Genomic DNA, 24,556 nt, shown 5'->3' on the forward strand with positions numbered 1-24,556 from the left:
GCTGGGAGCTTCTTGCTGTGCCGGAGACATTTTGGATTTAAAGGGGCTGAGCTAGCCGTTAGTCCTAGCTCTCGGTAAGTAATAGCTACATTTTCGCTACTAAATCTTATAATTACACGAACCTTGTATGTGATCTTGTATTTAAGTAATATTGATTTAAGACATCGTGTATAGAAATTACGAGCTTGGAGGTTTGAACAGGGTGAACTCGTAACAACTAGGGAGTGGTGATGCTAGCTGGTTAGCCGAAGCTAGCTAGTCGCTGACGGGAGCACTGAACAGATCTAAAAGCTAGTCAGGTTAGCTAAACTATTGAGTACATCTCTAGAGAAAATGACAAAATGAATCTTGTGAATGAACCGAAGCGTAAAATATGGCCTTATATTTTAAATTAAGAACATGCTAGATGAAGGCAGAAAGTCACAGCCCCGTTGTGAACTGCGAAAGTCACAACAAAATGAAATAGCTTGAGCCCAATAATGAGTAACGCCCATGTCAAATGATGATTTCTTGTTTTATGTTTTAAAGTAATATTCAAACATACAGAAGACTGCCTGTTGGTGCTCCAAGCACGCTGAGGTTGTGCAGAGTCATTAACTACTGTAGCTACCACGATATTAAATCAAATGTCTAGGATTGATTTCAGCATTGCTGCATCCAGTGCAGAGAACCGTGGTATAGACACAGGTGTTACATTTTCTACATAACACTCCTTGAGTTAGACAGATGCTCTACCTTTTAACTCTTCTTGCATCAGTGGAAATATTCAGTCAGACATTTTTTTCAGACAACCATGAGTGGGAAAACCGCCCTTTAGCAGCTGGTTTCTGTGGAGTGATGGATGAATGTGGACAGTGTCAGTGGCACTTCCCTCCTCGTTGTCCCAGACCCTGCCACACCCTCGTCGATGGCTGGCTCTCCTTTTTGTCTGGCAGTGTGTTGGATTGCTGTTTGTGCAGGAAACAGAGGAAGATTAAGTGTTCTGTTGGTGTCAAACTTTATCAAGTAGACAGGAAATGCATCTCTTGGGAGATGGACCAGAGATTGGCCACTGGTTTGTTGATGCTCTCACTGCAATCTGCCCTTTCCCATTTCCTATGTAACTGTTGTTACTATAACACTAATATGTACCACATCCCTTCTCAAAAGGTCTTTTGCCATAGTCTTTGCAATGTTTTTTATTTGTTCACAAAGTATTTTCAGTAAAACTCAGCTTTTACTTAAAAGTGTAAGCAAAACATTTAGACTATTGTCTGTGGGCTTGCTTTAAACCAAACCTAAGGAATTTTAAAGAAGAAAATGACAGCTTCTTAACTTAAGAACTTTATTCTGCTTTAAAGTAAGAAAGATTACATGTGCGTAACCTAGAGATGGTGCTGATTTCCAATACTCAGAAGAAAATGAACCAGTCAATTCCGAGTTCACCTAGTTGTTTCTTTAAGCACAGAACTGTCTTTCATAAGACACTGTGCATTCCTCTTAGGGATTTGGATTGTCTTTTGGCTTATAGGTGCTGAGGTTGCTTAAATATATTGGATGGCCTTTGACCCTCCTTGCAAGATTGAGTCCCTTAACTTGTCCATAAAATTCAGTTCCTGGTCCTCATAATGGATTTTACCATATGGATTCTTGTGGTTTGAAGAATAGTTAGCTATATTTGACGCTGCTAATGACTACGTCTGTGAACCTAATAGTACATTCTTGTTTACTTTTTTGAGTCCACAAATTGAGCCTCCTAAATATAATGTAAATACAACATTGTGTTAGAGTAGGTGGTCTGCATTGTAGGTTTGGGAGTGAGTTGAACTGGTGACATCTCTTTGGACGTGTTGTTCACATAAGTGTGTTTATACAGAGGCATTTAAATTGTGATTTTCCTGAGATATATCCAGTTTAATCATGTTATCACAAACTAACTAGTGGTAGAACGTCACTGAATAGATAGTTTATCTGCATCAGTGGACATTTCCTGAGGTATGCATGATCATTACGGTGTCATGTTTCAAGTGTTTCAGCAGGCTCCAAATGTTACTTTAGCTTTATGACCTTTTGCTTGACTGCACTAGGTAAATGATTTGATTTTGGATTAGAAGTGAAATGGGCTCACCAGACATTTATAGATGTTTTTGCTAAAATGTGAATGTAGGAGCAGGAGTTTTATGCAAAACCTTGCAATATTATCACACATACTATATAGTACCAGGAGACAACAGGTTTTAACCATGCAGCGTGCTGTGCGCCCTCAGCCTCGGTGGCATGTGCATCTCCTTTTGAGTGTGTCAATAGTGTCATTGAGCCTATTCCTTTGTGTCTCATTAGGACTATTCCTTTGTGTCTGACGAGTATAGAGAAGCAGAGTCTAGATGAGGATAGCTCCCTCCCCCCATCCGACCTGCTCCTCTGCACTCCTCTGTTTTCCTCCCACTGTGGGGTGGGGTTGTCTCTTGATGTGCGCCCTGAGCTGATGATGGTTGTTCTGTACGAGCAGTGGGAAGGTCACCATCATCCTGCAGGCAGCTCCCGTCCTCCTCTCCCCAACATCAGCACTCGTCACTCTCATTGCAGTCTTGTTTCATTTCCATTTGCCTCTGTTTCGCACCGAGGGTTTCCTATTGTCATTGTAAGAGGGATCTCTTTGGATTAGCACAGAAAATTTACGATGCACTTTGCTGGCGTGTAGCTCTATTGCTGGAGGAGGAGTCATTATTTCATCAGCTTTTCTTCGTGCCAAACTATGAGGCTCTGATCTGCCACTGAAACCAAGGTTAGTTTTCTGGTCCAGCAAGCTATAGCAGCTTTGCCAGTGTGAATGATACATGACTTAAGCCTTTAGCAGGCATTTAGTGGGTTTAGTAATGAATATAACGACTCTTTGAGGGTGTAATTTGTACCTTTTTCCATATAGTCAGTTGTTTCCTATTTTTTTTTTATCTTCATGAAGAAATGGAGATCATGATAACTAACCTATATTTTGTATAAACTTCCCACTCTAATGGTTTTAGACCGCAGCCTGACTGTAAAGCTACGTTTCGTGAAATATTCAAATCTGCTCCAAAGTACCAGTGAGAAGCAGGAACATCTGTTCATGCAGCATGCCTTATCTGTGTTGCGCATGTATTAATATGGTATGGTAAGTAGCTCTAGGCTTAGGGATTTATTGAAAATGGTTTCCTCGTGTGCCTGTGTTTACGTTCTCCTGTTGTAAGAAGTGAGAGCCAACAAACATTTCTCGTGACTAGCTTCCCGACTCACTGCTCTTGAACCTTGCGTGATCCTGATCATTACTGTTCCGGATCATGAGGGCATTTGGATGAAAGCCCAAACTGAGCGAATATGTGTTGTGTAATATAGAAAATGGTGAGTTCATTTTGTTAAATGTTGTCCCAGAAGCGCTGTGGCCCGTTTCAGCAGCCGATGTGGTCTTATTCTGGACCTGGATCTTGAACTAGAGCTGGCGTGTCATTTCATTTCGTTACTCTGCTGCATTTTATATTCCCATTTGATGCCGTCAGCTGTTTCATTTGCACATGATTTTTATGAAACTAGATAAAAGGGGAAAAAGCAAATGTTAAAGATTAATTCAAGTTCACTACTTTAAAGAAAACAACAGGCCTGTTGGACTTTATCTTTACCTCTTTAAAGACTTGGAAAATATTAACTTTCTCTGTCTGGAGAAAGCAGAAGTATTTGATACAGGTGTTTGTGTATTTTATCAAGGTGAAGCAGCTTGTTTCTCCCCTGGCTGACATGAAAGCATTTCTTCTCTTTGTTAGCTACTGTTTATACCCAGCTACTGAGGCCTTTCATCCACATAGGTGTTAAACAGCTGAGATTCAGAGTAACTGTACAGGGTAATAAGCTGTCTGATCTGTGGATATGCTTGATCTTTCAAAGAGATTACTTCATATTGCATTTAGAGCATGTAGAGCCTCAGTGTCAGACTTTATCAGCCGTCTTCAAGTCTGTTTGACAGGTCTTCATGACTTTACTTAGGGCTCCTCCCCCTTTTTTAACATAATATTCATATTCATATGACTCTAAATGTCACTGAACTTAGAATGTTATTCAAGACAGTCAGCTCTACAACCATGCAAATAAGAGTTAAGCTTTATGTGTTCGTGACATTTGAATAGACTTTTATGAAAAGTAGCCTGTCTGTTTCTTTGTCAGGACAGAATGACTGTCAGGTATCTGTGCTGTCGTCTGTTTTTCTTCTGCTGGTTAACTTTACTGTTCTACGCTTGTTGTAACTGCTGACTGTACGCCCTTGGGTCATGTTGTTTTTGACATACTAAACGTGCATACCGTGACTACAGCACACAGCCTCCCTAAAACTTTGTACTAATGAATTCTTACCAGATTGATAAGGTATTGATGATCTGAAAATTCTTGTAGTGGGTCAAAAAGAGTGCATCTTACTGCTGAATTGATTATATGCTTTGTTTCATTAGAATGGGGTCATTTGATGTGTGATGGAAAAAACCTAAATGGATCTTTTCGTTCTGCTCGTCTCTGAGGAGGACGGCTGTCTCAGTGAATTTGCTGCGGCTCTTCTGTTTGTTCCTGTAAAAAGAAAGGAAAGGGATGATTGTATATGAAGTGCAATGAAGTACTAAATTGCAGATGAGAGATGCTCAGTGTTACACTGTATACTGTATTATTATCATCTAAAGAAGATGATACTTGCTTTGCATCAGGCTCACCCCACGTCGTATTCCTCACCACACTGAGAATGAAGGCATTTAACAGAAAAAAAAGCTTCTCCATCTCCAAATTTATTTTGTAGGAAAAGAGAAAAAAATTAATGTATTCCTTTTCTTTCATGAATTGGAAAAACAGTATAATGTCTTCTCTGTTTCTTCCTGTGCTCTTCATAGTGTCAGATCACCTGACGCTTTTTATTATCAATCACTGCTGCTCTTGTGCCCATCCAGCTGGTTGTACATAGGCTCCAGTGTCACCCTGATTAAAGCTAATTTCCACAGGCTGACTTACACCCAGTTGGCTTCTAGTTGACTTCAGTAGTTGCTCCTGTGTGCTGTGTGTCTAGAGTCCATTGTGAAACATATTAGCACCATAAATAACACTCCTGTGGCAGAGACCGCCTGTGATTGCAGGATGTGACATGTATAAAATCACTGTGAGGAGCGCAATGACTGAATACCAGCAACAGACAAATGAAGGTGGGCAGCCATTAGAGCTACAACCATTAGTTAAATGACAGAAAATTTATGAGCAACTATTTTGATGATCAGTTAATTGTTTTCAGTCATTTCTCAAATGTGTGTATTTTCTGGTTTCCTAAGTCCTCTTCTATAACTAATAAAATATCTTAATATTTCTCTATTATTAATGGATCTCTATTAATCTGCTTATTATTTTCTTGATGAATAGATAATTGAAAAAAGCTGCAGGCATCATTTCCATTTAAGATCCTGCTGTGTATTTTTAACCCAGCAATCAGTCGCCCTGGCTGAACATTGAAGACAAATCTTTTTCTGGCTACACTGATTGATAAATTTAACATAGCTACTATTATCTATTCTGTTGTTACACTACAAAGCAAATAGCTATTTATTGCAGTTGTTTAGGGCATTTGTTGGTCCTATTAATTTCTTTGCTCTGTTTTATCAGTTGCTGAAATGCAAGCAGCAAAACAGGGAGTGGTTCACTAATGTTGTAGTATATTTTTCTCTAGACAGGTGGCTCTCAGCTGGTGTTTACTGCTGACTGCAAGCCCCCTCATCCTTAACCACATATCCTCACTGCTGTTGTTAAAATTCAGGATGCACTGGCTCAACATTGCCTGGATCCAGTTGGAAGGGCAGGGCCGCTTTTTGCATTGACATTTGCACGATTCAGGTGACGTGGCTCAGTGAGTCATAGGTTATCTTCAGACTGTTTGGGGAAAATAGCACATGTTCCATGGACTCACCAAAGGGCTGACATTTCTTCAGAGCATAATATCATTGACTCTGAGTTTTTCTTCTGTGACTTAACCAGCTGCTGAGCTGTATAACTGAGGCTTTTGTCAAGTCATCCTCTCCTTGACTCTTCAGCCAGTCATGCAGCCAGCCAGGCCTCTGTTTGGATAAAGTGTTGGCACCAGAAGGCACCAACACTGCAGCATCTGTGTGCCCTCTGTTACACTGCAAGCTGCAGTCCTACTCCCAACCAGAGCTTATTATAGGTGCCAAATCCCAGCGGTCTCTCCTCCCAGAGTAATAAGCCCATGTGGCTCTTTGGTTTCCACAAAGCAGGAATTCTATGCCTGTCTTTAAATCGTATGTGGCTTGTAGCGGAGAAATTTACCCAGACTCACTCTCAGAATTGTCTTTTTTAATTCAGGGTTTATTTAAGTACCTTTTTTCTTATCATATTCAACTGACTACATTATGAATTTGTCTAATTTAACAGCCCGAAAAATGCTGACCTATCTCAGTCATGAAATTTGAATCCCTTATCTCAGCTTTAGTGATAAAAAATGAGCTAATTTCCCTTTTTATGGCTGTCACTGTGCTGGAGGATCATGCCACAGTCTGATTAGCCAAGCACAGAAGTGACACAGTGTCTGTTACTATCACTGGCAGAGCTCTGCACTGTGGTAAATAGATATCTTCAAAGTGAGAATAAAGTGGCTTCTTTCATGCTACTTTACCATAAAAGAGCATTTGAAACAGAAGATACAGTGCTTTAAGTTAAAGAGAGGAAAAGTAACAAGAAATATTGTGATAGTTCCAGTTTAGCTGAACCAAATCACCCGTGCTGTGGTTAAACAGTGTTAAACAAGCACAGCTGTGTGTTTTAAAGGCCATTATGGAAATGGCCTTTAATGTAGCAGCTGCTGTGTACATTCTTCCACAGCGTCCAATAAGTTATCCTATTATAAGAGCCTGTTCCCAATTTTTTTTTTTTTCAATCTTAACAGGTTTCCCTGAGCTACATAGAAGATGTCCACCATGGTGTATCCGCGGGAAGAGAAGCTCGAGAAGCTTTCTCAGGAAGAGATCATCTCAAACACAAAGCTAGTGATCCAGGGTCTGGAGGCCCTGAAGAACGAGCATAACTCCATCCTCCACAGCCTCCTGGAGACCATCAAGTGCCTAAAGAAGGATGAAGAGGCCAACCTGGTGCACGAGAAGTCCAACCTGCTGCGCAAGTCAGTGGAGATGATTGAACTTGGCTTGGGAGAAGCACAGGTAAGGCAGAGTGGGAGAGGTATGAGGATAGAAAAATTAAATACTTATTAATGGAAATAGTTTGGTCACTATGATGACATGAACAAAGAAGGAAATGTTCTTTAAAATAAAGTGGGTTGGATTTTGTAAATATGAGAACAGGTATAAAAAGAGAGAACGGGTCACAGTTTTGTCTATGTATTATTTAACCTGCAGAGCCATGTGTTACAGTCGTCTACTTTGGGTTGTTCTGCTTCCTCACAGCTTCCTCATTCTATACTGAGCTTGTGTGGTGATCATGATTCATTCAGAATCAGCCTGAAACAGAATCTGCCCTTTCTGCTGCAGCAGTTTGTCCTTGTTAAATGTCCTCGCTCTTCAATGCTGTCTCCGTCCCAGGTGATGATGGCCCTGTCCAACCACCTGAACGCAGTGGAGTCGGAGAAGCAGAAGCTGCGCGCACAGGTGAGGAGGCTTTGCCAGGAGAACCAGTGGCTGCGGGACGAGCTGGCCAACACCCAGCAGAAGCTGCAGAAGAGCGAGCAGAGCGTGGCCCAGCTGGAGGAGGAGAAGAAGCACCTAGAGTTCATGAACCAGCTCAAAAAATACGATGAAGATGTCTCACCCACTGTAAGTGCTGTACACAAGACTGAGGCCCCTCACCTACAAAGGCATCTGCAGATTATTACTTAGTCGCTTATATATTTTTGCGATTTTTGGTCAATACATTTTGAAGTGTTATATCCCACCATTGTTTATTTGTTTATGTTTTGTGTCTAGATTGTTCTCATCATAATCGGATTATTTAAAATCTACTGTTCCTTGTTATTGGACAGTACTGAGTTCAATTGAATTGATTCAAGTTTCATTTATTATTTAGCCTCTGCGGTGAAAGTGAGATGTCTTAGTTATCATAAGCAAAATGGGGCAGAAAGAGAAAATACTGATACAACTCCTTTGCTGTAAACCAAATGGGAACAATTTTATGTTGAAAATGTCTTAAGAGCACTGATTTAACTCTAAATGGCAGCAAACTGTCAATGAGATGTGATACGGGAGAAAAACACAGCTGCTGTCTGTGACATGAATAAGAAATCGTATGATCTTCCAGGAATGAGCCTCGCTGGTCGGCTTCTTATTGATCTGGTGGTGGAGATGAATCACTTCACATTCTGACCTTATACTTAGTCACAAAAAGAGGCTATAATAGCATGTATCCACTATCTGCTTAACTCAGCAGGAGCCCATCCTGCCAATAGCGTGAAGGATCCCAGTTCTTGCTCTCGAAGCAGTTTTTCTGTTTTCCTGCTTTGAGCAGGCTGCTGCATTAATAAAATTTGGATGAGTCCAGTTTATCCTTAAAATCCAGTTTATCATTTCAAGGCTGAAAGAACGAGCTCATGATTTAATTATTTTTAATGCAGCGTTGAAGATATTGATCTAAATGGTCTAATACTACCAATTGCATATACATTATGCATTGACGTGATAAGGTTATATCACTTTTTGGTCCATCTTTCATTATTAATATATTCATGAGGAAATATCTTTAAAGAAATGTTTAAAAAGATAAAAACCATGTGACATTGTTGCCAGATGGCAGATTAAATCTCTGAGGATCAGTATCTCTCCACTCTGATATAATCATAAATATCAAGCTTCCAGATATTATCTCATAGAATAGAATAGAATTTTTATTTGCCATTTGCAGATACATTGCAGTACATGTGCATTGGAATTCTTGTGCATCCCTCTCCTGAGTCAAGCTTGCTAAAAGGTTTAAATAATACAATAAAATAAATAAAATAAAATAACCAAGAAAAAAATAATACAAAAGAAGAGCAAGATAGTAGACTTAAAATACTGAGAAGTTCTTAAGAAAATTAGGTGCCTAATATAGGCACACTGTCACTTCCAGTATGTGATGTTTCACATGATGATCGTAACATGTATCTCATTCTTAATTTCTGTGTTGTGCCTGTTACCTGTTGTTTTTTATTTCACTTATCTGATATGGTTGATGTCCGTTACTCTTGCTGCCTGTTAGAGGATCTGACTCACAGGTTTGTTTTATCCTCTCAGCAGGAGGAGAAGGACAGAGAAACACCGAAGGACTCCCTGGACGACCTCTTCCCCAATGATGAAGAGGAGCACGGCCAAGGAAGTAAGAACAACAAAATATGCACCAAATCAGTGATTTGTTTTGGAATTAGTGTGATTCACGTCTCATCCTTCTCTGAGTAAATTAACCTGACTTTCTATGTATGTCCGGAACACTGGGGGAAATAGAGCTGTGTCACGCCATTAAACACTAATTAAATTATCCCCATAATCCTATTTCCTGAAATAACAGTGTTGTGTGCATTCAGATTTAGTTATTGATATAATCAGGCCTGAATTTTCTCCCTTTGACAACCAAACTGACCTTTGCCCTGTGTGCGCGACCTCTGTACCCCACAGTGCAGCACCAACACAACAGTGCGGCTGTGGCTGCAGCCCAGCAGGGAGGTTACGAGATCCCAGCCCGTCTGAGAACCCTGCACAACCTGGTGATCCAGTATGCTTCCCAGGGCAGGTACGAGGTGGCTGTCCCCCTTTGCAAGCAGGCTTTGGAGGACCTGGAGAAGACCTCTGGACACGACCACCCTGACGTGGCCACAATGCTCAACATCCTAGCCTTGGTCTATAGGTCAGAAAAGACCCCCACGTTGGACATTTAGCTAGTTCTACCATTACTTCACTTGTGTCGTGTTGCCTTTCTTTCTACACAGATTTTTGTCCAAGAACAAGAAACGTTCAGTCTCACCACAACACCCTGTCTCCCTCTCACTCATGCAGGGATCAGAACAAATACAAAGAGGCAGCCCATCTGCTCAACGATGCTCTGTCCATCCGAGAGAAAACCCTGGGCAAAGACCATCCTGCCGTAAGACTCCACCGTCGTCATGGCAACCATATCATCATGTGGACACATCTATGTTTAGATAGATTATATTAGTCATCTGGTGTAGGTTCATAATCGCTTAAAGACTCTGTCAACAGGGAGGCAATAACCTCACAGTCTACTGTATTTGCTGTCCTACTCAGTCAGTCTGTATGGATTTTTTTCCACTATTAAAGTATGGATTTTTAACCGTGTGCCTGCAGGCTTGAAAATAATCAATCACAACTGTTCAATGTCCGCTCATACACCCACGAACCAAATCACGAAAGCCTTGCAGTTGGAATAGAACGACCAATGGGAAAACATCAGAACATACTGTGTGTTTCATTGCCCTTGTGAACAAATTTGTAAGATCTGATTCACAGTGTGTGGCTTTTAAAATCTAAACAAAGCTGTTAAAGCACAGCGTTAGTCTCTGCCGCTCTGTGGGATTTGCAGTTTGCCACATATTGTTGTCACTCAGTCTGATTCTCAACACAGAGTAATGAAACACAAAGGCAGATGTCTATTTAATCAAGGTGGAGTTGCGCTTTTCGAAAAGACTGCTTGAACTGAGCAACATACGTTTATATGACTGTGTTCGGTTAAGTTAGGTTCTGATACTGTGAAGCTAAACTGTTAGTACAAAAGCTAAGCAGAGAACGGAAGTGGCCTCATTCAGGTTTTCTCTGTCTCTGTGTTTCCAGGTTGCTGCAACGCTGAACAACTTGGCTGTGCTGTATGGAAAGAGAGGGAAGTACAAGGAAGCCGAGCCCCTGTGTAAGAGGGCTCTGGAGATCAGAGAAAAGGTAGGCCATATCCCTGGATTGCACCAGTAAAGCAGTCCACAGCACAGCAATCGAGGCCTCATCTGAAGACTGAATCAGTGAACAATTAGCTCAGTGTAATAAAGTAATTAACAGTGAAAATAAATCCAAAATGTCAGTTGGAGCTAGTGTAACGCCAGCTAACAACAGACTATAAATAGGGAAAAGAGCAAATGATTTTCTTAAATTATCTGTGAAGTTTCCGCTGGGGGCCATTCCTGTGTCAGAGGGGAATTGGAGGGTTTAATTGAGAGCACAGCTAAAAATGGATAGCAGGCAATTGGGGGAGCGTGGAAGGAGACCGATAAGAGACATGATAAAGCTACTGAGCTCAGCAGGGTACATCGAGTCTCTCTTTGCCTGAAGGTTCTATTCTGTACCCTTTCTATTGATCAGCCAGCCTTTTATTAGATCTCCTGAGGGCCTGCAGCCGGCAGACCTGCTGCCTGGTGAAAGCAATGAGGGGAAGAGGTGGTACAGAAGGGGACGACGCAGGAGGTAGCCAAAGGCACTGAGGCAGAGACACAGGCTGAAATGCTAATTCAAAACAATTGCTTCTTGATTTCCATCAGGTCCTGGGGAAGGACCACCCAGATGTGGCCAAACAGCTCAACAACCTGGCTCTGCTGTGCCAGAACCAGGGCAAGTATGAGGAGGTGGAGTACTACTACTGCCGTGCCCTGGAGATCTACGAGTGCAGGCTGGGCCCAGATGATCCCAATGTGGCCAAAACCAAGAACAACCTGGTGAGAGATGCGTTACCACTACCACCGCAGCTTTTATTGTGCTTTTTCTCCTCTTCCTTTCAACTCCTGTCACTTTAATATACAGTTCATTTCAGCAAGAACTACGTTCTTTATTGAGCCGTGAGTGTACCAAGGTAAACACAGGCACAAAGTACTTTTATTGTGAGCAAAGTCGCTCATTTGTTCTGTCAGCCCGAGCTTGGTCTCTGCGTGAGTGATAACTGATTTCTACCTGCAAAGCGTCTACTGGAAATGTCTTTTAAAACTTATGTTGCTTGACTTGACAAAAGGGGCCAATATTTTTCTTAACACAAGCTGAAAACTATTCAAACTAAAAGTTATGAAAGAATATAATTTTATTTTACTCTTGCAACACAAGAGTTGTCATCTTTAGAGGTTTCTTTGCTTCGGTTAGCATTGCTTATAGGGTACCAAGCTAGCAGTCCCTTGTCTGCTCACTTGCTTCTTGTAGCTCTCCAAGGCCCTCCTTCCTTCTGTCCTGTCTCGCTGATGATGGAAAGGCTGTATGGTGACAGAGGGGGAGGCTCTGTGGTGCTATATCGTTTTTCATGAGCCACAGTGTGCAGTAGAAATATGCAGACAGATTGCTCCTGCTGTCTCAGGGGGCGCATTGCAAGTCAATGGGCCCTTTTGATCCAACACTAAAATGTGCACTCGCTTCTTTTTTCCCTCTTCAGGCGTCATGCTTTCTCAAACAGGGGAAATACAAGGAGGCTGAGATTCTGTACAAAGAGATCCTGACTCGTGCTCATGAGAAAGAGTTTGGATCCGTTGATGGTAAGGCCTCACTGTAGATTTGTAATTCACAGTATATGGCAGCACGTGCTGAAAAGGTTATCTCAGCATTACTGTGGGGGAGGTTCTTGTTTGTCAACCTGTAAACACAATGAAAAAATACCACATTATCCCAAGAAACATGGTGGTGGGTTCCATTAAGCTGCCCCTCAGAATATAAATACTAGATTAATTGTTTATTGTTTTCAACTTCCCTCCACCATTGTCTTATGCTCCATCTACTGTTGTCTCACACCAGCAAGCAGAGTCAGTGATGGACAGATGGTTAAAAAGTGGACCATGTTCTAAGCAGGGTGCCAACCTTCACCATTCAGAGGACTCAAAGAATCTTTACAGAAACTGTGTGAAGAAATAAAGAGTTTACTTCTCTGAAAGATGAGCTCTTGCAATTTTCTTCTCTTTTTAGTTTAAGCTTTTTTTGTTGGCTTTCCTCCAGGGATTAGATTAGAAATGAAAGTGACTGGGCACAATGCACTGCTCTGACACTTCTCGGTCTCGGCTCTTCATGCGGCACTTAAACTGACAATAGTGCCCTGATGTTTTTTAAACTTCATGGTGAGTTGAAGGTTAAGGGGAAGCAATACAGCAGAATTAGGCAGCAACAGTTATTGTGGAACATCCTTTTTGTGTTTCAGATGCTGTGTTTGTGGGTAATGCATAATAATTATTACTGATTGGTCTCAGTGTCTGGAAACGGTGTGATAAAAATTATTCTGTATTCCTTTGCTTTTATTCCTGAGATAACCAAGTTGTACCTTGATTGTTTATATTACATTTATACTGTTTTCTGTATTTAGATCTATATACTCATTATCCATTTTATTCTTGAAAGAATCAGGAAAATGTTAATGAAATTATTACATTTAAAACAAAAGCTGTATGTTACTGTACTAGAGCATTGGTTAAAAAAAAAGCTAATTAAATCAGTAAAACAGTAAATCAGTCTTTGTATTATTAGCAGCTGTCTTAAACATTTAGCCAGCTTTTTAATATTTCAACTCCAGGACAAAACATATTGTGGTTAATTTATCATTCACATCTCTGTGCCAGTTCTCCAAATTCACCTGCTTCTTTAGTCTTCTTCTCATATTTCTCTTGGTCCAGTAAAACAAAAAAAAAAAAGAGATGAGCATGATTAATTAATTTTGGATTAAATGAAACATCCTGAGTTCAACAAGCTAAGACGTTTTCCGGCCCTGTTGTACTGTGTGTAGACCACCTCTCCTGTCTGTCTGTCTGCAGCCGAGAACAAGCCCATCTGGATGCATGCAGAGGAAAGAGAGGAGATGAGTAAGGTGAGAGGATTTGTGTAATCGTCCTCATGTCGTTCTGAACAAAAACATTTAAAATTAAATTGAGAAGACATATGCAAGGTTGTGAAATGGAAGAAACAGGTTTGTTTGTTTATTTCACTCCCTGAAAAGTGAAATACGATCTTGTCCTTCACACGCAATATGAGCCCCATTCGGTGTATGATAGTCATATGTAAACACAGGAAAAATGCTGCTGATCCAGTTTAAACCACCACTCTCCTTCACTTGCTTTTCTTCCTCTTCTCCCTTATTTACTTCCAGGGCAAGCACAGAGACAACACGCCATACGGAGAGTACGGAGGCTGGTACAAGGCCTGCAAAGTCAACAGGTGAGGCAGAGACTGATAAGCATGTTTTTACAGCTTGGTTACTAATAAAGACACATGCTAAAGTCCAGAAATTGAATTACTTTACATTTATTGTGTTATAACTATGTGAAGTCAGTATTTTGTAGATGTAATTCTATTTTTCTGTATTTTCCTCTTCAATTTTTAGGACTTGTGCATGTTCTTACAGTATAGCACGTGACACGTCAGTTTGCGCAGACCAAACTGTTTCTCAAATGACTTAAGTAAATTTCAGTGTGCGTATCTCCTCTGGGTGCAGCCCCACGGTGAACACCACCCTGAGGAACCTGGGGGCCCTGTACCGCCGACAGGGCAAGCTGGAGGCTGCTGAGACCCTGGAAGAATGCGCCTTGAGGTCTCGCAAGCAGGTCAGCAGCATTTCCTGACCGAAATTGTCTGCATGCAGATAGCCTGTTTTTTTATGAATTCTGAAATATATTCCCCCGTGTTGGGACAGCAAATCTCACAATATTTCTTTCCCTTTCTCTACATTGCTTTCGATCCAGAGCAACACAGTAAGTGGTTTGTCTCTAACTGTTAGTCCCCATAGAGCCTCCACCTCTCTCCCCTAACATCACTCCCATCTCACGTCATTTAAAATGTTCCCTTGTCTCTGTGACGTTGTGACAATACTGTCACTGCATTAAAGGAGACAGGAAACATAAAATCACTTTAATTCCTCCATATAACTTTGCATTCTCTCCCATATCGACTAGCTAATGTCTGCCTCTGTGCTGGTTCTGATTATAATATGTTTGTTTGTCTGTTTGCGTGTCGTACCTGTGTGTTGTTCCCATCAGGGCATCGACCCCATCCACCAGACACGTGTGGTGGAGATCCTGAAGGATACAGAGGGCGACAAGCGGAGGAGCAGGGATAGTCTGACCAGCGTTAAGTATGAGAGCGGCTCTGAGACTGGCGAGGAAGTGAGTATGGGCGTGGAGTGGAACGGGGTGAGTACAAATCCACTATAGTCGAGTCAACATGGCCAGTGACCTCAGTGGAAGAACAAAGTGGTGTTTGTAGTATCACAGAGAGTGTGGACTGATACGTACCATGCCACAAATTAATAGGGAAAAAAAACACACTGATTTATTATCTGACTTTAAAGGTGAGATAAGAAGACACTTGTCTTTTAGATCAGTGCTTTGGTGTGGACCGATGATTAGGAGTCCTGTGGCTGCTCTACCTAAATTATCATCAGGACGTCCGCCTCGCAGGAAGCTCAGGAAGCCCTCTCCTCACTGTGGTCAAGCTGCACTAAAGAACAAATTAATTGTTCCTGTGAGACCTATTTTATGATGTCAGTGTTGCACATCATCATAAACTGAAAATGAGTCACATTGTTATGGACATTAAGTCCAAATTACACAACCTTCAAGTTCTCACAAAACAATTATCAGACACATCTTTTTAAAAAATTCATCAGTGGAATAGCTGCTCTTTCCCAGCTCTTGATTTGGTTCCACTCAGTGAATCTCACTGTATCTGTAGTATCTGTACCAGTCCATCAGCTCCTGTATACACACATTACCATGTCCTTCCCGTGAGGTTTACCAGGAAATCCCTTTTGCAAAATGTAAAGCTGATTGAGTGTCTTGGCATGCTGACCCGTTGTTTTTGACAGTATCTGAGTTTGCTTTGGACTAGATGTTCATTTTTATTTCTTTTTTTTTTTTTTGTTCATTGCTTGACAATGACGTCCTAGTGCCTCGTTTTAATAAGTGGCTGTTTTGCTGGCAATGCTTCTGCACAAGTGGAGCGGTAACAACAAGGCACAGGCTCACTCTGTGGCACCCTGGCAACATATTAAATATGTATTTGCTTTCTGTGGGACTCCAAGAGATACAGCCTGTCCAGATCCCTATTAGGACACTTCATGTTTATACCATTAAACGCTATTGACAGAGTTCCTAATATCCTGAATGCTCATCCATCTGCACAGTAAACTAGTCAGCTGATACGCAACGGTTCATCTCGCTGTTTTATTGCCTCATTATAACGTCCACTCTGGCTGCGTTTCCCCCAGACCAACAATCGTTAGTGTCATTTCACCGCGCAGCTTTTATTTCTGCACAGCGCTTCCCTTCGGACTTGTAACCCCTCGATCTCCTTGTTGTTAAAGAGGTCAGTGCTGAAAATATGATATTCAGTGTAGCAGTTAAATAGATAATGCTAAAGCTGTGTCCCAGCTTGAGGAAGCCCTCTCTACATAAGCCAGAGGGCAGGACTGTGCCAGCAGAGATGCCTCGTCTGAGCCTGTGCCTCCACACCCCCCCCACCCCCACCCCCACGCAGCCACGCCCTTCACTGCACCAACCCAGTCCAAACATGCATGTAGCATTGCCAGCCTGCTGGGGCTCACCCTTAACATGCACACTAATGGACCATGTGTGTTCACTGTGTTTTCACATGGTTGAGAAATGTCTGTTAACCTGATGTCTGCCGCTCTCTGAGTAACATGAAGTAGAAAGGTGGGGTTTTTGTTTTGCTGGCTGTCGTGTGAGTGCGAATGCTTCTCCACACACGTTCGTATGCATAACACAGCTACTCACACCGCTTTGAAATTCACTCCAGCAATTGCAACGGCACGCGTTTTCATCCGAGCTCGCACCTGTCCGCCTTTGAAACATGTAACGGCATGCAGAGGATTGCTGGGGGTGTGCAAGCATTTCATTATCACGGCCACGGCAGTAGAAATGAAATCCACACAGTCAAAGCAGCAAATATACTCACGACATTCTCATGCTTTTAAAGATAATAGTTTGTCTTTAATTTGTCGCAAAACTTTTGAGCTTTTGACTAAAAGATTGTTAACAAATTCCATCCATCCATTCATCTACAAAGCTGCAAACGTGTAAATACAACTTGGCTATTTTGTGTTTTAGAAAATAGGCTTTTACACTGCTGTCTACTTCTGTGTAGATGTTTGCTGAGAGATCATGTGATAAGCATATCACACCTTTCACTCACCCGCTGTAAGGTTTTGCCTAAACATGTCTTCACCCTGCTCTGAGAAAGTCTGGTATGCTACTGATAAGAAGGGTTACATAGTCAAAATTAGGTACTTGATTAAAAGCCTGATGTTTCGTTATTAAATCGTTTAGATGGGACTAATTTAAGTGCCACTTTACAGGAGCTCATTTACTTAGTTTGTGTTGAACCAGTCGATGTACATGACAGTGAGGAGACGAAACTTGTCAGCAAGTTTGTGGTTGAGTTCAGGTTAATTAGTATTGAGTATGTGCGTGTCTCTTTTAAAATGCATGATGTGGCTTGTATGTGTGTGCGTGCCTGTAACTGCTGTACGCTTTAATGTGCTGCCCGTTAGTTTGCATGTTTTCTGGATTTCATCCTTTGCCTTTTTTTTTCCTGTTCTGTGCGTCACTAACCTGCTTCCTTGTTGATTACTCTTGCCATGACAACCAATCAGCCTGTCAATCAAATTTCCTTTTCTCACTCCAGTGGATTGTACTCTCCCTCTTGATCTCTCATTCCACACAATAAGCTTGGGTGGGCTGGGATATAGTGAGTGATATAATAAATAGGCTAGGTAATTACTCCATTAGTCATCTCTTACGGTAACAGAACATAGGACAAGCTGAGGCCAGTATTTTGATGTAGTAGGATCATATTTTCATTCATCAGATAGAAATTTGGCTCAAGGGAGTTTTACTCTTTTACTAAGTTTACCAAGGACTTTTAAATTCACATCATCAGTCCGTCTTATCGTCGGTGTAATGGCTATATGAGCCCGTTTCAGTGCTGATGTTTGCAGATGTCTCGCGTCTGCAGTGCACAGTCACTGGCTGGGTGCAGCGTGCCAAGTTCAGACTTTTTGGTAGCCAGAGAGGAAAGAAAAACAGCTGAGTCACTGTGACTGCAGCCACCAACCCACTGCATCACTGACCTGCTTCTTGTTGTAGTGCAGCTTTTAGACAGCTGTTAGTTTTCAAAGAGAAACACCTGCACTGCAGGATTTTAACAACAGTTTGTTTGTGTAGGATCCCTCACCTGGGGTTCACAAAAAATATATATAACCAGACCCCATGCTGGAGCTGTTGATACAGTAAATCTGTTGGAGGACAGATAGTGCAGTTTATTGTAGAGCTCAGATTTGCCGATGCGTAGGTGTGCTGCATAGGAAGCCCAACCCCAGAGCTCTTAATCTTACAATGTGTGCCGTTTTTTTTTTTGTCTGTTTCTCTCTTTCTCTTTTTATCAGGCCTAAGCCATCAAGATTATTCCTCCATCCTTCTCTCCTTCCCCAACACAATAGCAAAAGGATGTGTGTTGTCGTTCCCTCTGGCCTTCTCTGTCCCAACAAAACAACAGCTCCTCTACCATTCCCGGCGCCCCCTCCGGCAGAGACTCAGAAAGCCCCCTCCTGGTTGTCACCTCTGTCCCTTGTTCAACTGACAGCCGCTGGGACGTTTGGTCTTCTCATCTCTGCTCTGTTTTCCCCCTCCTCCTCTTTCTTTCACTCTCTCTATCCTTTCCTCTCACTAACCCCATGTCGTCCTCTGTCGGAAATCGTTACTTCAGCTCTTTTCTCTCACTTATCATTGAAAAAGTCATTGTGTGTGTAATCTTTCCCTGTGAGGAAGTCACTCGCACATTTTTCCTCTGTCCACTTGTAACTTCTCGTAGGTGCATAGTAGATTTATTTGGCTGGAAAGCAGAGCAGGAAAGTTGGAAGTATACATTTTTGTGGAAAAAGGCTCAAAATACAGAGTAAATGCTGAAAGATTTTGAGGATCAGTGTCACCTTTGACAGCAGCCCAGCTCTAGACATCACTTCAACCCACAGTCACATAAAACATTAATAATACTATAGACTAAATATTATACAAAATAATTAATGTTCATAGTTGCTCTGCATTGGTCTCACTGAATTTGTTTGTTGCCTTGAACACTCTCAGCCTGTTTCTAAGTGAAAGTTGAACTCAGAGCTAGCTTGCAACCTGCCTGTATTTAGCCATCAGTAGTATCTGTTTATTTAATTTTATTTTTTTTTCTTCTCACCCTTGTGTATTTTCTGTTTAAACTAATGCCTGAGATCAAATGCCTAAACTGTTTAAAAATGGTACTGTTAAGTTACACATGCCAATCAAGATATTTACAATAATTTAACATAATAAATAAAAATAAAATAACATCAGCCAAGTTGACAGGACATGAGAAGGGAGCATTACCATTTTTGTTTTTATAGATATATTTCCTATTCATTTTGTATGATTTTGTTTACATTTTTTTAATGCCTGTTTGGTTATTTTGCGGCTGAATATAAAGGCAGTAGTATGTCAACGATGCCATAGTGTTTACCTGCTGTGAAAGACCAGAATGTTCAGCATCATTTGGGCCAAAGCTGACGGCAAATTGGTCAGATCACAGCAAGCTGTTGTTGCCATGGTAATTTATTTTTCCAAGTCGCTCTTACTGGCTTCAGTGTCCTTGGTTGGATGGAGCATTCACACAGGCTCTGTGCTGGCACAACATGCACACAGTGGCTTGCATTTACAAAGGGAATTCGCAATGTTGGCTGATTCTGTAAAGCCGGTATGAAACCAGAGGCCAGCCAGAGCATCTAGCACAGACGCAGGCCGCAGGAAAGATTGCTAAATAAAAACAGATTTCACAATAATGGACACCAGTGCCCAGAATTGCCTTTATTTGTTGGTGTAGGAGTAAGAGGCCTGGATTCCACAGTAGTGTTAGTGTGTGTTTGTGTATGTTTTGGTGGTACAGTCACAGTGCCCACTCTGGCTATGGATGCTGTATTTTGAACACAAAGCTTAACGGGGTCTGTTGCCTTTTTCTTACACGGTCGTTCGCAAGTAAACATCGTCACTTTGGTGAATCATGTTTTTAGACACCAGAAGTACAGTGCGAGTGTTTCCTCAAGATCAACATGTTATTTCAGATGTTTAACTAACTGAATGTAAAATGACTTTAACATCTCGGAAGTGTAATTGTAGGCTGTATTTATAGATTTGACAAGTGCATTCACTATACAGCTTTTCAGTATGCTACTTGCCTTGATTCTTCATTCCTTCCAATGAGTACACCTATACTTCTAATGCAACTCTGATCAAAAGAATTGACTGTGTTCATCACATAATTATGACAATATTGTTGTTAGTGGAATGCTTATTTATTGAACTGTCTATTCTTGACATATATAGTGTGACTTCAGTTTCCTAAAGTGGAAGAACATAAATGGTAAGGTCTATAAGCACTATCTTAGTAAGTAGGACTGCATTATATTTACCATTCTGCATTGTGAAGATTATTGCATCAACACTTGTTGGTATTCTCAAATAAAGTTTTTCATTTGTGAAGTTCTGTCTTTTCTCTGTCGGGTGGAGATGTACGTTTCTTCTCTACCGGTGGCTGCAGAGCCAGCCGCCCAGTGGAGTGGAAATATTTCATCTTTGGCAGCTACGGTTAAATCCCTTTACCCACAGTTCCTCCTGCTGGTGATAAGCCTGTATTGCATTATGATGATCTCACTGCAGATAATTAACACAGCATTCTGTTTTGTTTCTCATCAAAGCCAGAGAAAGGTATACAAAGTGTGTTTCCTAGTTGGTTGGTAATTAAAACACACACTGTGTGCGAGGGCTGGTATGTTCTAATCTAAGGATGAATGGATGGATGGATAAATTACTGTGACACACTGAAAAAGCTCAGAGTTTTACACCAGTCTGAAGAGAATCTCTGCTTCTGGTTACTGTTCATTCTGCAACTAACATTATTTTGATTAATCTTCCAATTAGTTTCTTTTTAAACTGATCAACCTTTAGTCTATAAAATATCTGAATATAATAACATAGGTTTGTCACAATAAACTAAAGCCCAAGTTAACATCTAAACATATTTTCTAGGTCTCCCGAGGCTAAAATATTCAACTCACTGTGATTAAACAAAACAAACAAAAAGAAAAACAGAGAAAAGCTCATTCTATTAATTGAGAGGCTGGATCTGTGCCATGTCTATGTATTTTTGTTTTAAAAACTGTAAATTAATCAACTAATATCTGCTGATTGATTAATGGAATAATCGTTTTAGTTGATAATGTTGATAAGTTGATAATGATAATTTACAGCACCATTGGATCACATGGAGACCTTCACACTAAAAACCATGCCAGATGGATGTGTGTTTTACACCTGTGATATTAATGATGAGAGTTATGTTGAATAGATTGCTAGCATTTTAATGCTATCATTTACATGTTTGCATATTAAGCTAAATATTTCAGTGTCATCTCATTGATTTGGCCTTTGAACCTCTGCTGTATTTATTACAGATAACGTATTCATGCATTCATATATTGACCCTGTGTTGTGAGACCTTCATCCTCATACTCTTGGCTGCAACCAGCCTTTTATAACACACATCTGCAAAAGTAACATTTAAAAAAAAAAATCTCTCAAAGCTTAAATCACTTAACACAAATATACAACATTTCCAACGAGAAGAAAAAAATCTTTTTCTCCACAAGGTCAGTGCTAAATGGATGTGAGTTGATGAGTGTGTGTGTGTGTGTCTGTGTCTGCAGGACGGCAGTGGGGCCCTGCAGCGCAGCGGCTCTCTGGGGAAGCTCAGGGACGTTTTGCGTCGCAGCAGCGAGCTGCTGGTGAAGAAACTGCAGGGCAACGGACCTCCTGAACCTCGCAGCACCAAGTAAGACCCGGAGAAATCCTCTGTTATGATGGATAGTGGGCATTTGAAGCAGATTATACTTCTTGTTGAAGTAAATAATGTCTTTGGGAAGCAGGCTGTGTAATGGATTCTTTAGTAATGACTACTTCCCAAAGTTGACTCATAGCTTCCTTCCTAGCTACATGAATAATCAGTGTTTTGTACCTAAAGCATTTTCACAGACACTCTATGAACATTATTTTGTTTCTGCTCCTTCTACAGCATGAAGCGAGCTGCCTCCTTGAACTACCTGAACAAAACCAGTGATGACCCGTTTCAGGTGAGGAACAGTTTCTACAAATTGGATTCAGTTTATAACTGATATTGGAAACGTTGTGTTTCAAACGCTCATATCTTTTGTTTGTGTGTCAGACTCGGGGTGGCAGTAATTTCAGGGAGAGCCGGGGCCTGAGCTCAAGCACTGTGGATCTCTACACTGGAAACTGAGCCGCCGCCGGCGGGGCGGGGCGGCTTTCTATTGGCCGATCTGTTCGCCAACCCAAAGATGCTCCTTCCTTTGAACCATAACAGTCACCAACACTACCAGATGGCGTCAACCACCCACACGCCCTTTCTCTGCCTGTCAGTATCTGACCCAAAGACCCCACTGCCTCCAAGATCCAGACCCAAAGACATTTCCACTCATCAAGACAAAAAACACAGCTAGCGTGGATTTGTTTTGCTTTGTTTTGTTTTCAGTTTGTTTTTAGGTTGCTGCTTTTGGTCTTCCACTGACAGATCGCCGGATCTCCCCCATCATGTTCCTTATTTCGGCGTCACCTCTGTGCCTCCTTAAATGGGGCCAGGAAAACATACCTCATCTCTCCACCTTATTCAGAATCACTGTGACTCTGCACTTTCACTCCATCTGTTGCCATAACGTCACCTGTGCTGGTATGTTGCTCCTTATGTTGTTTTGATTTGATTTGAAATATTTGTGTTGCTCAGATTGTTGCGTCTTCCTGTGCCATTCGTTGTTTTATTACTGCAGATTAGATTTTTTTTTCTACATGTAAAAAAAAAACTTGTAGATTGTTAAAAAAAATAGAACATAGAAAGTTGATAAATAAGTTTGTTGAGTTTGAAATGACAAGCTGACATGATTACACTGTTAAAAAAAAATCATTTTTATTTTAATTTTAATGGTCATACATTTGCCTGTTGAGATTTATTAGTAATGTGAGGTGTTGGTTGAAGCTTTGGGAAACAGGGTGAAATGTTTATCCTACTGACGTGATTCCAGTCGTGTGACTTTTTATGGAAAACTTTTGTTCATACCAAGTTTTGGGAAACTTTTTGACATTGAAACGGATGCTGCTTTAAACTTTACAGCTTTGAGATCCAAGTGTGTTTTCTTTCCTGCACCGTTTGTCTCCCGTTGCAGATAAAACACAGGTATAATATATGGAATCATTAACGGCGTCAGAAAAACAATGTTCGACTTTTTAAAAATTGTATATGAAAAAATGACGAGGCTGAGCTGGGCTGCTTAATTCACCCTGATCATCCTGAATAATCTCTGGTGCCATGCAAGACTCATCTGCAGGAGTGTTCTTATAATGCTGTTTACAGTGATTAGGATGTGTGATACATGTCTAGATTTCTATTATGCGATAATGATAGATTTTGCACAAATCTCAGATGGGTGTCTTCTGTCTCTGATTGCATTTTTTTTTTAGTGAAGCTACATGAAAGAACTGGAATGTCTTGTAATTATTTTTTTGATTTTCCCCTTCAGTGAGTCTCTCTGCTCGCTGATAGTTTCTCAGTATGTCGGAGCTTTGTTTTACATGTTCCCTCTCATACTTTGTAATTAATGTACTAAATAGAATCTGAATCATAAGCTCACAAATCGTGGAATTCATCAGAAGTTTAGTGGGAGTAGGACTGAGTGTCATTGTTGGTACGGGTTGAATGTGCATCTGTTTGGATCTGGTTCTTATACGGTCCCATATGTCATAAATAATGCCTGATAGCAAATCTGAACCACTGTCTGACCTTGATTCAGAAATAAAACCAACAATTTTTCTATTTATGGTTGCCTTTATTTTATTTTATTCTTTTATGAAATGATATGTGGCCAATGTATGGCTTGAAAATCCTTGTAATTTATAAGATTGTAAGTAAAACTTTGCCTTCTGTTGTCTTAAATCGACCTTGTCTCTAAAACTGCAGATTATACCTTAGTGAATTCCACGAGGCAAGACCTTAAACATCAGTGTCTAAGTAAGTGTGGGAACCCTGTGAACACTGATGGCTTGCCAAGATGTGAAGTGTCTCCCAGAGTTTTCCCTCCTCCTCCTGGTAGAAGTCAGCCCGGGGTCTCTCTGCTCACTGATAATCTCTCAGTATGTCAAAGCTTTAATGTGGAGCCTCAGCCCTTTAGGAACTCAGAGAGCTTTGAATTAACCGATCCCAGGATGGGTTTTTGTTCTACCCGAGAGCTGTCAGGATCCTTCTCTCAGCCGCCTTGGAAGCAAACAGCAAGTCGGAGAAGCAGAGTTCATTAGGGTATGAAAGCTTGACGCGGTGCCCTCAGAAACTTCAAATGAAAGAAGTGTGCGGTTTGTAGTTGCTGCCTCCTGCTGAAGCACTCCTGTTCCCTCATAAATCACAAATTCACAGAGAATAAGCCAAGTGGCTGTCAGATCCTAATTTCATTTTACTACTACGGCCCCTTCAGAACATCCAGTAACACT

At 41.1% G+C, this 24,556-nt stretch overlaps 1 protein-coding gene across 4 annotated transcripts; it reads left to right on the forward strand.

Annotated features, from left to right (window-relative positions):
- Nucleotides 1-23,888, forward strand: klc1b (kinesin light chain 1b). 4 transcript variants are annotated; one of them, XM_041049379.1, is made up of 16 exons: nucleotides 1-74; nucleotides 6,929-7,199; nucleotides 7,578-7,808; nucleotides 9,261-9,342; nucleotides 9,639-9,867; nucleotides 10,017-10,104; nucleotides 10,809-10,910; nucleotides 11,501-11,674; nucleotides 12,373-12,472; nucleotides 13,733-13,785; nucleotides 14,065-14,132; nucleotides 14,410-14,518; nucleotides 14,951-15,103; nucleotides 21,715-21,839; nucleotides 22,080-22,137; nucleotides 22,230-23,888. In XM_041049379.1, exons 2-16 carry the CDS (start codon nucleotides 6,951-6,953, stop codon nucleotides 22,302-22,304), a joined length of 1,896 nt encoding a protein of 631 aa, XP_040905313.1. In that variant the 5' UTR covers nucleotides 1-74; nucleotides 6,929-6,950; the 3' UTR covers nucleotides 22,305-23,888. The 4 variants fall into 4 exon arrangements, with proteins under 4 accessions (XP_040905313.1, XP_040905314.1, XP_040905315.1 ...); XM_041049380.1 differs by having other exon boundaries at nucleotides 9,264-9,342; XM_041049381.1 differs by lacking the exons at nucleotides 21,715-21,839; nucleotides 22,080-22,137; nucleotides 22,230-23,888 and adding an exon at nucleotides 18,376-21,565.
- The last annotated feature ends 668 nt before the right edge of the window (nucleotides 23,889-24,556 follow it).

This window comes from Toxotes jaculatrix, chromosome 11, assembly GCF_017976425.1.
Source record: "Toxotes jaculatrix isolate fToxJac2 chromosome 11, fToxJac2.pri, whole genome shotgun sequence".
Classification (NCBI taxonomy): Eukaryota; Metazoa; Chordata; class Actinopteri; family Toxotidae; genus Toxotes; species Toxotes jaculatrix.